Source organism: Phascolarctos cinereus, unplaced genomic scaffold (genome assembly GCF_003287225.1).
Source record: "Phascolarctos cinereus isolate Bilbo 61053 unplaced genomic scaffold, phaCin_HiC Scaffold_8;HRSCAF=390, whole genome shotgun sequence".
In the NCBI taxonomy this organism is placed as follows: Eukaryota; Metazoa; Chordata; class Mammalia; order Diprotodontia; family Phascolarctidae; genus Phascolarctos; species Phascolarctos cinereus.
The window spans coordinates 38,075,925-38,098,544 of record NW_027556291.1 but is presented as its reverse complement, the minus strand read 5'-3'; the positions used below and the strand labels follow the sequence as shown (position 1 = coordinate 38,098,544).

Here is a 22,620-nt window from a genome sequence, read left to right as displayed (position 1 = left end):
GCCATCTTCAGCAGGAATCATCAGACCAGTTTCAAGTTATCCCTGAACTGGAGGCATAATTCCCTAAACCAACACAAAATGTAAGCTTTCATTGTTCATGTGTGTATGTGTGTGTATGTTGTATGTGTGTTATACAGGACGGTATCTTTCAATAGTCTTATTTTTATTTTTGGAGATGATCAAATCCAACTCCTTTTATTGTTGTGCCCCCTTTTAATTTTGCTTTTAAAAGATGAAAGAAAAAAAGAAACAAGCAAGTATTTATTAAGTGCCTACTATGTGCCAGGCAGTTTGCTAAGCACATTACAAGTATTATCTCATTAGATCCTCACAACTCTGGGAGGTAGGTGCTATTATTATTCCCATTTTATAGTTGAGGAAACTGAGGCAGACAGAAATGTAGTGACTTGCCCAGGGTCACACAGTCCATAATTATTTTAAGGTCAAATTTTAACTCAGGTCTTCCTGATTCCAGGTCTAGTGCACTACTCACTCTGTCACCTAATTGTTGCTTAAGAAAAACAAACCAAAACAAAAACATTTTGCTTCTGGGCTGACAATTAAAACTTCATTTGGGGCATTTGGGGAGGGGAATTCTACTAGTTTGTGAAGGGCTGTAAGTTCCTAGATCTAGAACCTCTGAGGCCATTAAGTCTAACTCCTTATATAACAGAGGAGGAAACTGAGGCCCTCGGAGGTAAAATCACTCACCTAAGGTCACACAAATAGTAAGGCAGGATTTGAACCCAAACAGTCTGACTCCATCACCATTCTTTTTGTCCATTGTATTCCACTGCAAATAAGTTACATGGAGTTGCCTAGGCCTGGGCACTGAGATGTTAAAGGATTTGGCCAGGATCAAGAGGCAGGATTTGAACCCCAATCTTCTGCCTGCAAAACCAACACTCTAGACACTATACCAGGTTGTCTCTACTCACTGTAATGATTTTGTTAAAAGTTATCAATAACTCTGCTAAAGGAACATAAAATGTTTAAACCAAAAATGTTGTGGTATAGCCATTTTTCAATTGTGTCCAACTCTTTGTTGATCCCATTTGGGGTTTTCTTGGCAAAGACACTGGAGCCATTTGCCCTTTCCTTCTCCAGCTCATTTTACAGATGAGGAAACTGAGGCAAATATGGTGAAGTGATTTGTTCAGGGTCACACAGCTAGTACATGTCTGAGGCCAGATTTGACTCACAAAGATGAGTCTTCCTGACTCCAAGTCTCTCATTTTTACGCTGAGTCACCTAGCTGCCCCAAACCAACAATAGCAGCACAGAATTGTATTTACTGCTGAAAAGAAAGGAAGGAAGAGGGGGAAGAAAGGAAGGAAGGGGGGAAGGAAGGAAGGAAGGGGAGGAAGGAAGGAAAGAAGGAAGGAAGGAAGGAAGGAGGGAGGGAAGGAGGGAGGAAAGGAAGGAAGGGGGAAGAAAGAAAGAAAGAGAGAGAGGGGGGAGAGAAAAAGAAAGAAAGAAAGAAAGAAAGAAAGAAAGAAAGAAAGAAAGAAAGAAAGAAAGAAAGAAAGAAAGAAAGAGAGGAAAGGAAAAGAAAAAAATACTCAAAATATATATACTCTTCCATTGAGTGGCTCTATGTTTTGCCCCACCCACTTCCCCCCCAAAAAAAAAATTAGTTAAAGCGTTGGTGACAAAGATCTAGTTTCAAATGGCAACCCCTAGATGAACTGACTTTCCTTCTCCTCTCCTTCCCTGAAAGAAGAGAGCTGAGGGGAGCTTGTGGCATACCTGGCTGGGGTCTCAATCACGTGTCTGATAAGAAGAGGCCAAAATCTGGGCTGCCACAGCTTTGTGGTCTTGTAATTGTGTCAAGTACTGCCTGGTGACTACAAAAAGGGCTCCAAGCAGACGTCACTGTCTGGTCATTCCAGAGGCTGCCTGAAGCACTTAATTAGCATGACAAAGCAGCTTTCTGGATGCCAGCTAAAGCTGATACTCCCAGGGTAGGGATGTTACCATTGGCCTCCAAGTCAGGAGACCAGAGTTGTAATATTGGTCCTATTACTAACTACCTGGGGCAATTCACAACCTCTCTGAGCTGTTTCCTCAGCTGTAAAATGAGAGGGTTGGAATAGAAGACTGGGATGGCTCCTTCCTAGCTCCAGGGCAGCTAGGTGGCACAGTGGATAGAGCTGGGAATCAGGAAGACTCATCTTTTTGAGTTCAAATCCAGCCTCAGATACTTCATAGCTGTGTGACCCTGGGCAAGTCACTTGTTCCTGTTTGCCTCAGTTTCTTCATCTGAAAAATGAGCAGGAGAAAGAAATGGCAAAGCACTCCAGGGTCTTTGTCAAGAAAACCCCCAAAGGGGTCACAAAGTATTTGAAATAACTGAACAAGAACAACAGCATGGCTTCTTCCAACTCTAAATCTATGATGCTGTGATGTGAGTACATTGAGCAAGTCCCTTCCCACATCTGGGCCTTAGTTTTCTCATCTGTAAAATGGAAGTGTTACATTAACTAGACTTGGAAGGACCCCTCCAACTCCAAATATATAATCCTACTATCATATGATCTGTGTGACCTTGGGCATGTCCCTTCTCCTCTGGGAGCCTAGGTTTCCTCATCTGTAAAAGGAGTTGGATTTGATCATCTTCAAGATTCCTTCCCTGCTCTAACATTTTCCGATCTCCTAAGTAAAAGTTCTGTAATAATACGGCTGCACAACAGTTTATATAGAGGATATGCTCCAAAAAGGAATCCGTATAGATCAAGCATTTGGGAAATCAAATCATGTTTTAAATACTCTATGGGAAAGGAACTCTGATGTGAAAACTTTTATGAGACAAAAACACACTCCATGATTTATGAGCTTTATAAATTCCACCATGTACAAAGCAGGTTTTCTGAAAGCAGGGCATGATAGGAGACGCCATCTTAGAAAGTCACTAACCTGCACAATGTAAACTTCTTCACGCCCACTGTAGCAGATTTCAAATTTGCGGTTATCTCCTTTCACATTCTCGGTAATTCCAACAGCGCTCATCTGTAAAACAAGGACAGATTCTCATGAGCCTTTTATTTCGAATCTGAAATTTAACTAGGGCCACGCACAGTACCCTACTCTACATAAAAAATGTCATGCTCCCTACAAAATGAACATTTTGCACTCAGCAATTATGAATTACCAAGCCACAAATTCTATTGTAGTTAAGAACATATAAATGTTTTCAGTGAAACATCAGAGCTCAACTCTAAGTACTCATTGTAATTTGGAAAATGGACTATTAGTTCTAGAGGAGATAAAAAACAAACATTATAAATCCGAGCCAAGTGATTCATTTTAAATTGGTCCTGTGTAAATCTTTAAGTAGGTGCTGTTTTAAATGAACTACATGGTCTTTTTTTCATGTTTTTTTTTATCAGACACAGAAGTAAAAATGCCCTTTAAGTTCAATAAGAAAATGTACCCAAGAAATTGATTTAGGATAGCTATTTTCTGTTACTTGGTCACTTGACACATTTATTTAGTTTTATTTAACTTTGTTCCATACAATCAATTCCCAAGTAATGAGTAAGCAAACTGGAAAATGCATCCAAAAGGCCGAGTGTACACTGCCTCCCTCTACCCTCACCCACCAACACTCTAAAAAGTAACAACATTTTCTTGGGCCAATGGTATGTCTCTTCCCCACCACCTCCTTTCTTCTCCCCCGGTGGAAATGTGTACAGAGTATGCTATCCCACTTTCTTTTCTCTTTCATCACGAGTGGCCCAGGTGATGCCCTCTTAAGCACTCATCAGGCATACATGCACATTTTCTTTAACCCTTTACACCTTTCCTTTGCTCCTCTAACTTTATCCTAGTTAGCTCAGAAAAAAAAAAATCACATTTGTTATGTACTTCTTCGGGGGAAAAAAAATTAACAATGGCTGCTGAAGTACTGTGGTGAACACCTGTATCAAGGAAAAGTAAACCCATAAGTTTAGAAGTAAAGAGACATACTAAAGAACCAAAGCTTTTAACCTCTGGAAGTATCTGGAAATTTTCCTTCAAAAATTTATACAATCACAGAGTGCCAGGCCTGGAAGGAACTTTAGACCTCATTACTTTCAGCCTACTCATTTTGCAGAGGAAGAAACTGAGGCCAAAAAAGAGGCAAAGTAATATAGGCCTGGGGCTCAAACTCAGGCCTTCTAATTTCAACTCCAGAGTTCTTTCTATTACAGCATGTTGCCAATCTAATTCTAGGTCCTTCTCTAGTTTTCCTGAAACATCATTATTTTATAGAGTGATTCCTTACTCCGTTTTACTTCTCCCCATTTTGTTTAGTAAGACATATTATGACATTAGTCATTTCTGCGTTTTTGTGGGAGATGTATAATACTTCAGCCACATTATAACTAGATGTGTGACCCTGGGCAAGTCACTTAATATCTCAGAGCTCCAGCAAATGCTCTTTTATATAAGGCAGAGAAGGTGCTTATCTGCATTGGTAAAGCCAATTTTCTGACTTGGAACTCCCCACACCAGTGAAACCATGTGTCTAATGTAAAAACAAAAAATGGATTAGATAGGTTTGTATGGGCTAGCCTGGGAACTAATTAACCATTTATTCAGAAATAAATGCTAGGTGGTGCAGTGAATAGAGTGCTGGGCCTGAAGTCAGGAAGACCTAGTTCAAATACAGCCTCAGATACTTACTGTTCAACAAGTCACTGGGCAAGTCACTTAACTCTGCCTCAGTTTCCTCATCTGTTAAAATGTTCTAGGGAAGGAAATGGCAAACCAGTCCAGTATCTTTGCCAAGAAAACCCCAAATGGGATTACAAAGAATCAGATGTGACTGAAACAACTGAACAACAAATTGATAGGAAGAGCTCTGCCTATGGAATCTAGTGAGCCCAGCATCTGACTTCTATCTCAGACATCTGTGTGACTAGGAGAAAAGTCACCTCACCTGTAGGAGCCTCAGTTTCTTCATCTGTAAAGTGGGGATAGTGACAACTGTAGGACTTACATCACAGAGGGGGCAAAAGGATTAAATGAGATAATATGTATGTATAAAGCTCTGAGCAAAGCTTCAAGAACCGTGCACAGGTCTGTTAGTACAATGAGGGTGTGTTGTATTCACAAGAAAAGGCATTCTGAGCTGCAAACAACTAACTTGGAGTTTTGATGACTTACCTACCTAAGTAAGGCATGAGGAACAGGGGAGGAAGAGGTTACAAGCATCCCTCTCCTCCTCCTCCTCCCACACTAGTAAGGCAGATTCCATATTTCCTTCTCTATCTCTGGGGGTCATGAAAAAAATCATACCATATTATGCTATTTTTCCCCCAGGGCTAGCCAACTGCACTCAGAAGGTCAAGGAGTTCTAACTTTTAACCTAAGTTTGTAGCCACACTGAGGGTGGCCCAAGGATATCAGTTGACTTGTTCAAAGTCACCCAAGTGTGTCAAGAGAGCTGGAACTGGACCCAAAGATTCCTGGGGCTCCCAACTAGGCCTCTGCTTGAACCACCAAAGCAAAGAGTTTCCTTTATGTCTCTGGAGGAAGATTTAGTCAGCATTGTTAAGGCCTGAGTTATTAGGACACATGCTTTTGAAAATTGGCCTGAAATTCAATTTGGCCAGATGCAAATGAACTGCTCTTAGAAGGCCTTCTCTGTACCTGCAGGAGGGCAAATGTGACCATTCTGGCCAATTTGGAGGAAGAGGAATACAGAGCCGTGATTCCATTGGTTTATGGAACTTCTGGGGAGGAAACTCCCTCCAGCCATGCAAATTAGCAACTAGCCTGCAATTTGCAGGCTCAGAAAATTGCCAATAGATATTGGAAAATCTGTCTGCATGGCCTGGTATCTTAGATTACAATAATGTGTTTCAGCTAAGCATATTGGGCCCAGCACAAACACACATTTCAACTAAGAAATTTCTCTGCACAAAACACAGACTCATTGCCAAAGCTAAGCAGAACCTTAAGGACCACCTAGTCTGGGAGTTCTTAATCTAGGGTCCAAGTACCTCCAAGGGGTATGTGACGTAGGTGGCAAAACAAAATACATCTTTATATTCACTAACCTCTAACTGAAATTTAGCATTTTCTTAAATTGCTTACAAACGTTTTTCTGAGAAAGGGTCCAGTCTTTACCATATTGCCAGAGAAAAACTTAAGAAGCCCCCTGGTTTCATCCAAGCCCCTCAATTTTACAGATGGGAAAACTGAGGTCTAAAGAAGTAAGACGATTTGCCCAAGGCCACACAGCTGGTTCACAGCAAAGCCAGGACTAGAATCCAGAACTCCAAGGTCTTTCCAGTGAGTTTTGCTGCCATAACATTGGAATCATTTCTTTCTTTGGAAAGCTAAATCTATGAAGTCAGAAATCCTACATGCAAAGTAACCCTTTGGTGGTAGGGTGATTTTTTGTAGAACTCAAATCATATGCCATGGAAGGAAGAAATGGCCCAGGAAAACACCCATTCAGATGACTGTATTTTCTGAGCCAAAAATAAGGGCATATGGTCTGACAAAGGAGATTTCTTTTTGCAAAGTCTCATTCAAAGGACACATTTTTATCTTGAAACAGAGACAATCCTGGAGAATCTGGGATGTATGGTTACCTAGCCAAGAGTCTAATTTCTTCTCTGTTGGCAACAAAATCAGTTCTCTTCATAAAAAAACAAGGACTGCAGTATTTATGGACATCATTTTCTGCTCCCACACTCCTCACCAACCCTGTCTTCCTGATTATGGGGAGCAAACAGAAGGGGTTTTGGGAGGGGTATACACATAAATTCCCCCCCAGTGGTTGAAAGCAGCAGCCCTAAAACTCTGAAGGCTTGCTAAGAGCATCTGAAGAGGTTCAAACAGTGATTAAATCATTCTCCCACTTCCAGCAAACAGATTTTAATTACGCATAATTCCCACCTCTTCAACTGCTCTTACCACCAGGTTGGGGCTTGCTGGGTCCATCAGGAAGGAAATTAGACTGAGAATAAAAACTCTTGAATTTGCTCATCAAAAGCAATGGGAAGATTCTGGAAACAAAAATTAGCATTTCACAGTCAATAAATACTTAATACCCTTTGACCTCGAGATATCACTACTGGGCATATACTCCAAGCATGACAAAGGCAGAAGGCAAACAAGAACATTTATAGCAACATTTTTATAGCAGCAAAGGAGAGACAGAAGGTTGAGCAACCACTAACTCAGGGAAGAGATAAACAGACTGTGGCGTATGATTGTAATGGAATAATATTGCACCATAAGAAAGGGCAAATATGAAGAATTCAGAGAACAGCGAGCAGAACTAGAAGAATAATTTACATAGTATACAAAGAAAAACAACACTGGAAAACATAAGAACTCTGATCAAAGCAGTAACCAAATATGACTTCAGCTAACTGACAGTGAAACAGGCCTTTCACCTTCCGATAGAAAATTGCTGCATTTTAGGGGATGTAGAATGAGGTATACTAGTTTGGATATGGCCAATATGCTTATTTCTTTTGCCTAGATCGGGGTTCTTTACCTGTTTTGTGTTGTGGATCCCTCTGGTAGACTGATGAGGCCAATAGACCCTTCTCAGAGTAATGCTTTTAAATGAATAAAATAAAATGCATAAAATTACAAAGGAAGTAAAAAGTTAGTAAAAATTAAAGTGATTTTTTTTTTCTTCTTCTGAGTTCACAGACTCCCCTGAAACCTATTCATAGGTCCCTTTGGGGTTGTGGATCTCAGGTTAAGAACTCCTGTCAGAGATGCATTTCTTTATTATTAGGGTGAGTTCTACTGGGTCTGGGGAGAGTATCACTCAGAAGCGAAACTGATGGGGGGTTTTGTTTGTTTTTTGTTTGTTTGTTTGTTTTTAGGCAATTGGGGTTAAGTGACTTGCCCAGGGTCACACAGCTAGTAAGAGTCAAGTGTTTGGTCTGAGGCCAGATTTGAACTCAGGTCCTCCTGACTTTAGGGCCAGTCTTCTATTCACTGCGCCACCTAGCTGCCCCTCATAATTGATGGGTTTTTTTTTTTTAAGCATCCATAACTCTAGGGGGAAAGGAAGAGAGAAATATAAGAGAGAAAATGTGAATAAACACCAGAGACTCTAATCTCTTTGAGTCCACCACTGCTCACAGAACTCTTTGAAAAGTATACCAAGAGACAGAACAACATGTTACATGGCAACAATATGATATAGTTATACACAGGCCACGAAGCAGAGTTTCAGAAAGGAAAACAGTAGCAAGCATACAAGCACAAGCTGTCCTCACAAACCAAAGGAATGCCCCTGTTCAGGGTCACCTCCACACCACAATGAGTTTTCAGAGGAGGCCTGTAGGGAAAGATATAAACATGGAAGCATCTTTATGGCAAGAGATTAAATATGTCTTACTTTCAAATAGTGCTTAAAGCTATAGAAGGGTGTTCTCTCATGTCCCTCTCCATGTTCATCTCTCCTCTTACAGAACATGATAGCTTTCTCATACAAGAAAAGGTGGCGTTGCATGGGCTTGAATCGGGCAAAGTCCTTCATTTTGGTGCTACCTTTTCTATGACTAATCCAAACACTGAATGATCCTTGCATTAATATCCTGCCCAGGTCACTTAGGTCACCCTAAAAGTGAAATAAAAAAAACCATTAGTGCGCTAAGATGCCATGAATGAGAAACAGTCAATGTCATGTGTGTGGTTTATCCTTCATTCTCAAAGAGGACCATGACATCAGGAAGGTGACGCCATGACTTGCAAGTGAATTGGATTTAAATGAGGGAAGGCTGTGCAAAGTCACCAGCCTCACTTTCTCCTTCAGAGCCATCTGAATCCAGTGGAGAGATATAGATCAGGACAAGTGGACACGGCTCCCGATATCGGAAGTGTTATGGGAAGAAAGGCATATGAGTACCCTCAGGGCAAAACCGTGAATTAATTGAGCCATTCTGGAAAACAATTTGGAATTCTACAAGAAAGCTCTTTCTATCCATTCACCCAATGACACTACCAGATAAGTATGATGACTAAGGTAGAAAGGATCCATATACCAAAGTATTATGGTGGCACTTTTTGGGGCCAGCACAAAACTGGAAACAGAGCATTGGAAAATGCTGAATGAACTGTGGTATAAGAATGCAGAGGAATATGATTGTGCCATTAGAAATGAAAAATATGACAAATTTGGGAATACATGGGAAGACCCGTGTCAATTGATACAGAGCAAAGAGAGCAGAATCAAGAGAATAATTTAGGCAAAGGCCACTATAATATAAAGGGAAAGAATGCTAAAAGAGAACTCAAGTTTGAATGCAGTTACCCATATTGGTCCCAGAAAACTAATGATGGGACATATACTTCCCTCCTCTCTCTCAGTAAAGAGGTAGGGGACTGCTTTTGTTAAATGTCACATAACCTCAGGAGAGGTAGCTGTTTTCGATAGTTTCATTTAACCTTCTTTCCTTGTAAGCAGGGAGAGTTCAGCAGCAAGTGGAAGGGTGGGGGTATATCAAGGAATAGGTATGGTCTAAAGCCAAAAAGCATCAATAAAACACACACATCACATGTGAATCTGAGTATCGTAGCAGCACATAGGTCTATGACATCAGCTCTGAAGTACTCATTCAGCCTGAGACATCCAAATGAATGAAGCATACCCAATTCTTTTGGGGTAATCTCATCATCCCAAAGGTTCATACAGGTATACATAATTATTCACACACACACACACACACACACACACACACACACACACACACACACACACACACATACACACTCACTCTTACATCATAGCCAGTAATGGCAGTCTGGTACATGGAATCATTGACCGACTTCAGTAAGTCCAACATTGCAACGAGAGCTTCTTGGAGCTGTTGAACACCTTCAGAGTTAGCACTGTACTTGAGTAACTCCTAGAGAGAGAAGAACCAAAGTCAATATTACACTGATATTAACAATTCAAGAAAAGAAACAGATGGGGTTTGGGAGTTTTTTATTTTCCAGGATGACACAGTCTCTCCAAAGGAGTTCAGAGAATATGGCATTTACTTCACTTGACACCTTAGTGTCACAGTCACTAATTCTTTTTAAAAATGGGGGCTTATGGCTAGGAAGCAAAGGCTATGCAAAGCATTAGGCTTCTATGTCAAAGGGGCTTTCTCACGTGGGATGTGACTCAAAAAATAGGCATACCTTGGTAATGTCATTAAATGGTTCCATAAAAACTTAAGAGGCAAGAGCTGTGCATAAATGAGAGAGAAATGGACCAGCCTTGGTCCAGAACCTGGGTCTGAGTTCTAGCTCTGTCTTGTACCAGCTTTAGGGCACTCATTCTCTCCGAGCCTCAGCTTCCTCACCTCTAAAATCAGGGATGATAATGCTTGCACCACACCTGCTCTACAGGGTTGTTGGAAGCATAAAGAGTAAATAGAAATGTGAGGCATTGTTAGACCTTGGGGGGGGGGGCCTGCACACAAATGCCTACTTTATTCCTGTTGCACACAGTCCAAATGTATAAATTTGCACAAAATCTGGACTGCTCCGGGATAAAAGAAATAGAAGCTGCAACAATACCCTGGGAGAATGCTATCTTTATCTTTTCCTGAGGAAGCCAAGCAACCTCTTTCGCAGTACTCCCATTCCATTATGGGTTTGCATTTTTAATTTTTATTAATTCGTATTGAAGGCTATGCATGTAAATTCTTCATAAAAAACACCAGGAAAACAGCTCTTTGGATGGATAATTAAATGGCTAAGATAATTCCAGATGTTCTCAGTTGGATGATAGCTTGAGGTTTATGCCAAAGGGGCTTTCTCACATGGGATGTGACTCAAAAAATAGGCATACCTTGGTTAATGTCATTGAATGTTTCCATAAAATCTTAAAATTAGGAGAAACAATGTTGCAGGGGTCACTAAGTATCATCTATCAGTAGTAAGCTATGCGGCAACAAGCCAGCTCAGGGGAGTTAAAACTGCAAGGGCTGAAGCATGAGCTCAATGCCAAACATCTGATTAGCATTGCAGATACAATGAATGATACCAGGGAGAGGGGTTTCAAGATAATGTACCAATGATGCCGCTGTGAGCAGGGACTGGTTGGGAGCAATATTATTCAAGGTATTACTGAATAATGTTTTTTATTGGAAAATCCTTTGTCTTTCATTTAAAGCTCTCCACAATTTGACTCCCACTAACCTTTCCAGACTTATTTCATATTTCTCTTCTTCACATACTCTCCATTCAAAGCAGATTGACCTGCTAGCTATTGCCTATAGACAACATTTCTCTTCCTCACCTCCTCTCCATGCTTTGGCATGGACGGCCTTCCGTGTTTGTGCATTTCTTTCTAATCCCTCTCTCAGAATCCCTAGTTTCCTTCCAATCACAGCTTAGGGACCACTTCCTAGTTGAGGTCTTCCCCAATTGCCCACATTCATTAGCACTCTCACGGGCTTGAAGCTTCTCTGTAATTATTATCTGTAGAGATCATGTCTCCCTAGTAAAATATAAGCTCTTAGAGGGCAAGGATTTTTTTTTCTTTGCATCCCACAACCTAGCACAGTGCCTACCTAGCACATACTTAATACTCAATAAAATACTTAATACTTAGTATTTAATAAAAACGTGCCACAGTGAATTAAAATGAATAAAGTCAACCAACCCCCAGTGGTGACTCACAAGGGCACAACGAAGAATTGCCTGGGATGGGCAGGCATTGATGGGATGCATTGCTGGAGGAAAGACAGAAATCTTCTGAGTAGCTGGGGAATACAACATAATACAGTATGGTACTTGACTTGGCAAATCCTAGAGTCTACCTGTTCCAAATGCAGCTTAGTGATTTCCCCAGAAATTAATAAGCAACAAAAGGCATCATGCAAATACCTTCAAAAGCAAGTGATATTTTGTCAGGCGTTGTACTGGTTTGAGCAGATAGGAGTCCAGGCCAAGTTTATGTTCTAGTTTCGTTTGGCATTCCTGAATCACAAAAAAAAAAATAACAGAAAGATCAACGAATCTGAATTAGACCATGCACCCATAAAAGTGCCACTTATTAAATAACTGGTTCAAAAATGTGAATATCTGTTAAGCCTCAAATAGGAGAAAGAGGAAAAAAAAGAAACCAGAAGACATCCCAGATGGCCTGAGAGCTTGGTGTGTATAAGACAGTTTACAAAAGACTAGAAATTATCCCATTAATGTGGTAGAGGGAAGCCCCTAAATTCTACAGTCCTAAAAAGCAGTGGGTTTACTGAATAATTTACACTTTAAGAGGGTACATTAGCACTGAATTGGTATGTTAAAGAGATGTATAAAAGGGAAAAAAAACATTTAGGGAAAGAAGGATGGACTGGATTCTAATGTGAAAACATTTCCTAAGACATTGATACAAATGAGTATGGGTTCCACAGGCCACCAGCCTGGAAAAAAAAATCAGTCTGAGTTGAAAAGAAATTACGTGGGATGACTTTTTCATAAAACAGGAAAACACAACCCACATCACTATGCTATATTCCTTTAGGCCACTGGCATACTATCACTAGATATAGCACGGCCATGACCTTGAGTCCTAAGATTTGGGGACCTTTAATTAGGCAGACAGAGTCTGGGCTAGTTGGGGAGAGAGGTATACACCAGAAGGTCAGGGAGCAGCTTGTGAAATAAGGGTAGTTTATAGGGATGGAGGAGAAAATTAGTCAATCAAAAAAAAAGTGGAGCACTCTTAGATGTTTGGTATAATAGAGAGAGTGCTAGTCAGAGTCAGGAAGACCTAGGTTCAAATTGACCTCTAACATGTAACTAACTGTGTGATCTTGGGCAAGTCACTTAACCTCAGTTTCATCATTTGTAAAATGAAGGGGTTGGACTCAATGACCTATAAGGTCCCTTCTAGCATTCAATCTATGCTGTGCATTACATATGGGGTAAGCCTGATAGCAAAATTCCAGGAAGAATTAGCATAACTCATCACTTTGCCCTCCCTTCCCCAGTAAAATAACACTCACCAGGAAAAAGGCGCTTTCTGAGCATTGTCTCCAAAGTAGCTCAGATCTGGGTTTGTTCTGACAGTACTTCTCATAGATCTGAAAATCATTCCTCTGGAAGAAAAAGAAAATGCAATATTGTTGTCCTTTTCCAAATGTATGGATCACAAAGGCTAGATTAGAAGCATGCATGGAGAGACATTAATGCCCACAGAGAACAGGCACATCTCTGCTACATCATGATGAATTGACACCGATACTACCTGTATGACCCTCCGTGGGTCTCAGTTTTCTCCTCTGTAAAATGAGGGGGTCAGACTAGATAGCCTCTGAGGTCTTTTCCTCCTCTGGACCTAGGAGCCCATTGTGACCTTGGGCAAGTCCTTTCCCTTTCTTGGACCTCAGTTTCCTCCTCTATAAAATGAAGGGGTTGAATTAGATGGCCTCTGAGGTCCCTTCCAGCTCTGAATGTAAGATGCTACAATCTTCTGACCTCAGAAAACATTTAGTAAGTACCTACTATACACCACGTCCTCTGTTAGCCACAAGAAGTGAACAAATACTACAATTAATGAATTTCAGACCAACCATTTAACAGTCTTGAAAGTTAGAGTGAAAAATACAATCTTCTACACATGTTCAATGCATGGATCAGTCTTCCAGGCATATCTCTCTCAAACTACTTTGTGTTTAACTGTTTTCTGCATATTTCTATTTATCCTCTTTCTATTTATTCTTTATATACCCATACATGGTATCCCATATCAAGCTATTAAAAAGTCTAGCTATTAAAGCTTAAAACTGCACCAAGACTTTTGGGACACTCTAGATCTGCCCCTGCTATCTCCCCCATTAAAACTGAAACTCTTTGCAAGTAGCAAATGCTTTGTTTCTTGTATTCATCTCCCCAGTACCTAGCACAGTGCTTAACACATAGTTGGCATTTAATTAATGCTGGCTGATTGATTTATTGATTCTGAGAGCAGGAAGGGTGCCTGTCAAAGTTCCATCACATACTAGCTGTGTGTGACCCTGGCCATGTCACTTCATCTCTCTGAGTTTCAATTTCCTCACCTGTAAAAAGGGGAAGAAGCATATCATGGTGCAGAGAGGGATGATCTTGATGCCACAAACACCTGAGGTCGATTCCTGTCTATATGTAATGCACCACTAGGTAGCGGGCAGACAAAGAGGTAGAGGACATAGTCCCTACCCTCCAGGAGCCAATAGTAAAGTTAGAGGAATGGGAAATATGTATAAAATTATATACAAGAATAGAAGACAGAAAATCTATTGTTGTTTGCGGTCATGTCTGACTCTCTGTGACTCAATTTTGAGATCTTCTTGGCAAGAATACTGGAGTGGTTTACCATTTCCTTCCCCAGCTCATTTTACAAGTGAGGAAACTGAGGAAAACAGGGGTAAGTGACTTGCCCAGGGTCACATAGCAAGCAAGCATCTGAGGCTGCATTTGAACTCACGAAGAGGAGTCTTCCTGACTCAAAGGCTGGTGCTCTATCCACTGTACCACTGAGCTGCCCAGAGGATTTATGGGCCTGACCAAGTTACTGCCCTGATCAATAAACTTTAGTGGTTCTTTATTCCCACTAAGCTCAAATATAATCTCCTCTGGCATTGAAAGCACTTTACAACTTGACTCTTTCCTCTCTTTTGAGGATTCTTACACATTACTCCACTTCATAAACTCTATAGTCCAGCATGCTGGTCAACTCTCTGTTCCTCACACACAATGCTCCATCTCCGTCTCCATGCTTCTGCAGGGACTGCCCCCATGCCTGGAATGTCCTCCTCCCTCCCTTCTGCCTCCTTTAAGACTTGGTTTAACGCCTCAGAAACTTAACACTTACTAGCTGTGTGACCTTGGGCAAGTCATTTAACCCCATTGCCTAGCCAAAAAAGAGATAAGGCTCAGTTTAAGCTCCACTTTCTGTAGGTTCCCCCCAATAGCCTGCAGCTGCTATTTCTATCCCCCTCCAAAGTTTCCTTATCTCTCTCCATCACACATATCTTATACATGCCTATGTACAGATGCGTGATCTCCTTCATTAAAACATAAGGCCTTTGAGGGTAGAAGCTACTTTCCCTTTTTCCTTCATATCCCAAGTGGCTTAGCACTTAGCTGTCTGACACATAGTAAGCACTTAATAAATGCTTACTAATTGACTGGTTAATGAAAGATGTCAAGTCTCAGAGAATTACAAAAGGAATTAGGATGGAGAAGCCACTGAGGGCTAAGGGGCTCTGTGAGGACGCCGAAGAAGACAGGGGTCTTGTGCTCAGCTGTGAGGACAGGGCAGAATCTAGATATGTGATGGAAAAGTAGGGAGGAGGGGACAGCACTCCAGGCTGGATGGGGGTGGCCAAGAGGTTACAGGCATGAGAAAAGTACACCACACGCTTCGGGTACAGGGAGTCACTGATCTCCCCAGAGAGGTTTAGTGATTTAAAAAAAAAAACAAACCCATTTTCTATGGCTTTCAGTGGTAAATTACTGGTTTTTATGGCTTTCCATGGTAAATAGCCATGTTAGGTTAGGTTTCCAAGAATGCACATTTAAGGAGAAAGTGCCACCTGTGTTCATGGTCTCTGCTTTAATAGAGGCCCACAATGAGCCCACAATGGCTCATATCCAAATGGAGCTACAGATTGTCTGGGTCAACTAGGCTCCCCTCAGTACAGCAAAGCCTGGAAACCAGCTGGGCCTAAGAACTCCAGGTCAAGAACTCCCGTGCTAAGGGATGATTCTCTGAGAGAGTGGAAACTATGTTGGGAAATGAACAATGATTTAACAAACCCATTCCAGGAAACAAAGTCCCACACGTTCTGGTGCTCCAAAGCAGCTTTCCAGGCTGTGCAGAAAAATCCTGTGAAAAGTTAAGAGAGAAGATAAGACAACTCTTCCATTGGCTATATGAGGGAAAACAATCCTATGAAGTAACAACGTCTGATTCATCATTAACATACTTGTTATGGAATTCATAGATTTCAGGCATGTTCCCAAAGAGAACATCCTTCCTGTCTATCAGGGCAGGTGGGATAAGCGCCAGCATCCTGGGATTGTCCATCTCTGCTCGGTAGCCCTGGCCAAACCAAAAGTAGACGTCAGTTTATTAAGCCCAGATCTTATGCTGCCTAATAATTTTCTCACTCATTACTAATATTATTGGTATTATTATCCTTATTTTAACAGATGAAGAAGCTGAGATTCTGAGAAGCTGTGACTTTCTTAGGGTCATATAGTTGCTAAGCATCAGAGGCAGGATTTGAATCTTTCTTAACTTCAGTTCAGTGTTCTTTCCACCATACCATGCTCCCTGACGTGAGCCCATGATTTCCACTAAGTACCTTGAGCAACTTTTCACTAACATCCATGTCTTGGTCTATAATGTTGCCTTTTGCCATCATTATTGCAACATATGCTGGCTGAATGGGTAAAACCAGGCTCTTACTGTAGTCTGAGTTCATTATGTCAGAGAGAAGCTATTCTTTCAGACACAGAGTGGCTTCTTGCAGTTGGAGTGTTGCTTGGGGATTGTGATATATGATGGAAACAGCACTGGATTTGGGGGTCAGATGACTTGGGCTTGAGTCCTGTCCAGTTCAGCCATGACTTGGACAAATTCTTTCAACTCTGTGGGCTTTGAGTTTTCTCATCCATGAAAATGGGGGCAATGATATTTCTTCCCTACCTAATTCTCAGGGTTGTGGTTAGACCCAAATGGGCACATGTGATATGATTATAAACCTTAAAGCACTAAAAAAAAAAGAATGCTAATGTCATATAATTGTTAGCTTTTTCAGGCAAGAGCTCTTTTTCTTTTTGAAAAGTGTATTCTAGCATGTGGCATATAATATTAAATTCTTGTTGGATTGGATTGGATTAGAATTTAAAGTGAAAGAAACATCCTGTTGACACACACATCTTGACAACTTAGTCTAGCATGAATATGAAAATATGAAAATCAAGGCAGCCTTGCTAGAGTGCAGGGCTTGGAAATAGGAAGACCTGGATTCAAATCCTGCTCCAAGGACTTAGTAGCCATTTGACCCTGGGCAAGTCACTTAACTTTTCTGAGTATTAGGCACCTCCTTAGGATTTGTTTACAAAGTCAAAGATGAGGTAACAATATGAGGAATACTTGCCTTACTCAGCTGTTTTGAAGATTACATGAGACAATGTATATAAAAGCACTATGCAGGTTATTCGGACAGACTTGAGCAGTTTTAAGATTCAATAACTTAAAACTACAGTAAGACTTTTGAGACACTCTTTATAAATGCAAGCTATTATTTCAGACAAGGGGGAGGAGGGGGAGGGAAGTGACTGAAATACAATGGCACTCACCATCAAGACAGTGAACAGATCATTCACATATACCCTCTCGGTCTCAATTAGCTCATTTATCACATGGCTGGAAAAAAAAAAGAGAAAACCCCTTTAAGTTCTAGAATCTTTATTTCTTTGGTACCTTAAGGTTTATCAAAGCCTAAATAAACCCTGCGAGGTAGGTAAGTCCAAGACAGCACAGCTGCCCTTGTACATCAGTCAGGATTGTATTGTCAAAAGAGATTCAGACAAGCTAAGCCGCCTAAAGGAAAGAACCAGTTCAGACAAAACACCTGCTAGGGTCTATGGTCAAAGCTAGAAATTAAGTGCTTTTGAGTTGTAACATCAGTAACTTAAATGTTGCTACAAGATTTCTAAGGTAAGCATTATGTGCTCATTCTCCCAACTCTCTAACCAGGTCAGATGATTTTTCAACAAGTATTCTGGAGGTTCAAAAATGATAACCTACTTTTAAAAAATTATTGGCAAAGAGTGGATTTGAGGCACAAGAAACTGGATTTGAGCCCTTACTAACTGTGTGACCTTGGGCAAGTCACCTCTCCTCTCTGAGCCTGTTTCTTTGCAAAATGAAGAGGTTGGGTTAGATGCTCTTAAAGGCCCCTCCAAACTCTAGATCCCTCAACACTCAAATGGATTTACACATGTAATCACAAGATAGACATATATAGTCCCTCCAGTGATGCAAGTTGAAACCCATCCTTCATGCCCTCCCATAAGTTTACTATGGGTGAGGGCACTCTACCCAATGAGCTAGGAGTCTTCCTCCAGTTTTTCTGACATCTTGAAAATACCAATGGAGCATACGGAACACCTTATTCATTAAAATCAGTGGTCCTATCTTCTTTTTTGATCTATATAATAATGACTTACTAAAGTTTATGACTTATTAAATTTTATAACAAAATCTGATCCTTATTCTCTGAAGTAGAATCTTGGAAAAAATAACTGAGTATAATAATTTGGTAATTCTTTTCACATAATCCCAAATTGTTTTCCAGAATGGCTGGACCAATTAATTTACAGTGCCATCAATAGTGTCCATCCTCCTACAGTCATTCCAACAGTGACCGTCTTTTTGTCATCTTCACCAATTTGCTGGGTATGAGGTAAAATCATAAAATTATTTAAATGAACATTTCTTAAATTTTTAATAGCTTGGAGAAATCTTTCACATGGTTGTTAATGGCCTGCAATTCTATTCAGAACTGCTTATTCATATCCTTTGATCATCTATCTATGAAGGAATAGTTCTTAATGTATTTGTGTTAATTCCCTACATGTCTTGGATTCAAGACCATTGTCAGAGATAATTAATACAAAGTTCCCCCTCCTTATTATTCTGGTTGCACTGATATATTTTGCTTTTACATCACCTGCATTTCTCAATGCTTCCCTCCATACATACCCTCCTAAGTCAATCACTTATATTAAAGAATAAAAAATAAGAGCAAAAAAAGTCCAGCAAAACTAACCAACAAATTAAAAAGTATGATCTTATATGCAATGTGCCATATCCATGGTCCCTTACCTCTATAAACAAGCCAGAGGCGAAGGGGAAGATACCTTCTCCTATCTCTCCTTTGGGGACAAGCTCAGTCATCATAATTTCTGAACACTCGGCTTTGATTCTTTTGCTATCGTTATTCTTTCCATTTACACCATTGTAGTCATTGTGTACATTGTTTTCTTAGCTCTGCTAACTTTCCTCTGTATCAGTTCATACAAATCTTTCTATACTTTTCTGTATTCATCATTTCTTATAGCACAGTAATATTCCATTACATTCATGTACCAGTTGGTTTAAACACTCCCTACTCAATGGGCATCTACTTTGTTTCCAGTTCTTTGCTATTACAGTGTAAATAGAGCCTTTCTTTTTGTCATTGACATCTTTAGGGTATGTGATAGCCATGTGATCTTTAAGTCAAAGGATATGGATATTTTAGTCACTTTCTTTGCATAATTTCAAATTACTTTCCAGAATAGATAGACCAACTCACAGTTCCACCAACAGTGCATTAGTTTGCGCATTCTTTCTATAACTTATCAAATTCTTTTAGGCTTTGCCAATTTATGCAAAAACTTCTCAAAGAAGTCAAAGATAGAAATAAGAGTACTATATATACCAAAATATCCATAGTAACAGTCTTTGTAATACTGAACAACTAGAAACAACATGGGTTTCCATTGATGGGTTGGTAGCTAAACAAATTTCAGTAAATGAATGCGACAAAATAATTGTTGTTCAGTCATTTCAGTCACGTCTAACTCTCCATGACCCCATTGGTTTCCTTAGCGAAGATATTGGAGTGGTTTTCCATTTCCTTCTGTGGCTCATTTTACAGATGAGAAAAGCGAAACAAATAGGGTAAAGTGATGTGCCCAGGGTCACACACCTAGTTAAGTGGCTGAGGTCACATTTGAACTCAGGTCTTCCTTACTCCAGGCCCAGTGAACCACCTAGCTGCCCCTAATGAAATAATACCGTGCTACAAAAACACAATGAAAATGGGGAACTAAGGAAAACATGGGAAGACTTGTATTAACTGATGTAGAATGGAGTGTGCAGAGTCAGGAAAAAATATATACAATGACTATAACAACGGAAATGTATATCCCTCCTTCTGTTGAAGAGGGAGGGGGCTGAGAGTGTGGAATACTGCCTACATTGTCAGATGAGGATGATATGTTGGATAGTTGGTTTTGATTTTTTTTTTTTGTCACAAGGGAAACTGCCCTGGGAGGGGAAGAGGAAGGCATAAATGAGAAAATATCTGTAGGGTTTTTTTTAAAGCATCAATAAAACTTTTTAAAAATTTAAGTAGTTAAAAAATTCACTAGAAAAACATCACAGCAATACTGAGATTTTCTGGACAGCAGAATTGTTTTTCCTGTATTTATATCTCCCAGAGAGGCAACACAATGCAGTGGCTAAAGGGTTGGCCAGCTCTGTGATGATAAATGTTTAACAACTGTCTCTTTGAAGAAAAAAAATATGTGTACGTCACACTTTTAAGTTTAATCTAATTATTAATGCTTTCACCATCACTTTCTGAAGTCTAGATTAGTGGTATCAAACTCCAAGAGAAACAGGGGACACTAAACCATTCATAAATGTCCCTGCAGAACTCATATTGACTTAGTTTTAAAAGGTAATGTCATTTATGTTCTATTGTATTTTTATTTATTTTGTTAAATATTTCCCAATTACATTTCAATCTGGTTCAGGCTACACTCAGGAGCATTGCAGCTGTGAGCTGTAAGCTGTATGTTTGACGCCTCCGGTCTAAACAATCAACAGAATAATAAATCAGGCCCCGATTTGTAGTATTTGCCAATTTCTGAAGTGACAGTTTGAACAGGCAGCTCTCACAAGCCAGTATGAGCTGGCTCTAGAGCACAGTCTTGGAATCAGGAAGCTCTAAGTTCAAAACATATACTACCTGTGTGACTATGGGCAATTACCTAGCCTCTCTGTTTCCAAGGCAACCGTCTAAGAGTATGTGTTAGCCATGAGTAGCTAAGCTGTACTGGGGAGGGAATTTCCTCCAATGGTGACATCACTCCTCAGGACTACCAAAAACAAAATGTATTGCCCTTTACTCTCTCATTATTTCAATGAGGGCTTTTTAAACACAGTCCTCTCACTGCCCTCTGTGTCTCTGTCACTTGAAAATTTTCTGTGACATATAGTGGACAGATCCTCTGCCCACTTTTTAAAGTTCATTTTCAAGGTAATATGAAATGAAATTTTTCTTCTACCTAGCATGAATAACACTTTAATGGAACTTCTCACTTTGACCCATTGGGGACTTTCAAGTACCTCTGGGATAATACTCTCTTGAGTATTTTTAAGTCTTGCCTCAGAAACTTACTACCAGTGTGACCCTGGCCAAGTCACTTTACCTCTCTGAGGCTTCTTTTCTTATCTGTAGAATGGAGAGAGCAAAATCATTAAGCTGGCAGGGTTAGGAAGATCAAAGGAAACAGTGTTTGCAAAGTGTTCTTTAAACCTTAAAGCACCATAGATATAGGAGCTTTTATTATAATTAGCAAAATGTCTTTACATCCTTCTCCTAGGACACTGATATACCATTATCAAAACAACAATTATTGCAGGATGCACAAAGTATCACCTTCTATTTTTTGTGCACTTGATGGCTTCCAAAGTGCTTTCAAACACATGTGAGATAGTAGGGAATGTGTCATTTTCCCATTTTACAGAGGAAGAAAGAGGGGCTTAAGAGGGGCAAATGACTTGACCAAACTCATAGAATCCCACAAATGAGAATGTTGTAATGAAAACCCAGTTCTTCAGTGTTCTGGTTTACTATATGTGCTCTCTCTTTCTCTCTCTCCCCCTGGTTTAACAGAGAATTCCCCAAGGTCCTATGGGGAGCACATAGCCAAGCCAGAATTCGAACCCAAGTTGACTACCAATACAGTGATCTTTCCATTGCATCATATTGTCTCCCAACCTCCAAATCACTTCTATCCGTTAAAATGGGTATGAATAAAAAGGAAGGGTTGGGGGAGGGGGGCAGGGCAGAGGCAACAGTACCTTTTGAACACATTCAAGCTGTCTTCATTCTCCGAAATAATGTACTGTGAGGAATTTCTCTTCTCTTCATAATCATGCATAACTTCAATCTGGAAGACATTTGAAAGCAATACAAATCAGCTTTAAAGCAAAAGCAGCTTAGGAGCTGAAGAACCACAGTCACAGCACTCGTTTCATATTAAGTTTTAGCCTGAGACAGTAACATCCATTTTTAATGACCTTCCCGACTAAACACAAGTCATAAAATATCAACAGTCTGCAACTTCATGGAGCCATGTTCAAGAGTGGCAAACCAATAACCTGGGATTCCACAGTCAATTTCAGAATGTCCAGCACGTGACCTCCCTTCCCCCTTGATGCTGATCATGACCCTTCTATAACGAGAGAAAGTCACTTAAAGTTCAGAGATAGTTAAATGACTTGCCCATGGTCAATCAGCCAGTAAGTGTCAAAGATGAGATTCAAACTCTTGGCTATAAAATTTATTAGCAATGATTCTTACTTTTCGTGAGTTCTGATTTTTTCTTGACTTCTTCCCAGGAAGAGGGAGATCAAAGGAGAATTTCAAAGAAGAATTAAAGTCCATCCCTTCAATAAAAATAAAGAAAATGTGAGAATCATTCATTTGACTTCAATATGAATACTGAAATACGTGCATTCCATTAATCCTGCTGCAAAGATAGCACTCAGAACAGTGAGGTGAAGAGGAATTTTTAAGATTTGGATTTGATCCTGCAGGGAAT

General features: G+C 40.2%; 1 protein-coding gene across 1 annotated transcript in view; it reads right to left on the bottom strand.

The window, feature by feature from the left end:
- Positions 1-22,620, bottom strand: part of MCF2 (MCF.2 cell line derived transforming sequence) — a 147,673-nt gene that overhangs the window by 18,265 nt on the left and 106,788 nt on the right. The window contains 10 exon segments of the mRNA XM_020971780.2: positions 2,917-3,009; positions 8,363-8,584; positions 9,747-9,872; positions 11,848-11,940; positions 12,969-13,061; positions 15,763-15,832; positions 15,933-16,048; positions 17,314-17,380; positions 21,878-21,966; positions 22,380-22,465. Of these exon segments, the coding sequence (XP_020827439.1) occupies positions 2,917-3,009; positions 8,363-8,584; positions 9,747-9,872; positions 11,848-11,940; positions 12,969-13,061; positions 15,763-15,832; positions 15,933-16,048; positions 17,314-17,380; positions 21,878-21,966; positions 22,380-22,465 (1,055 nt within the window).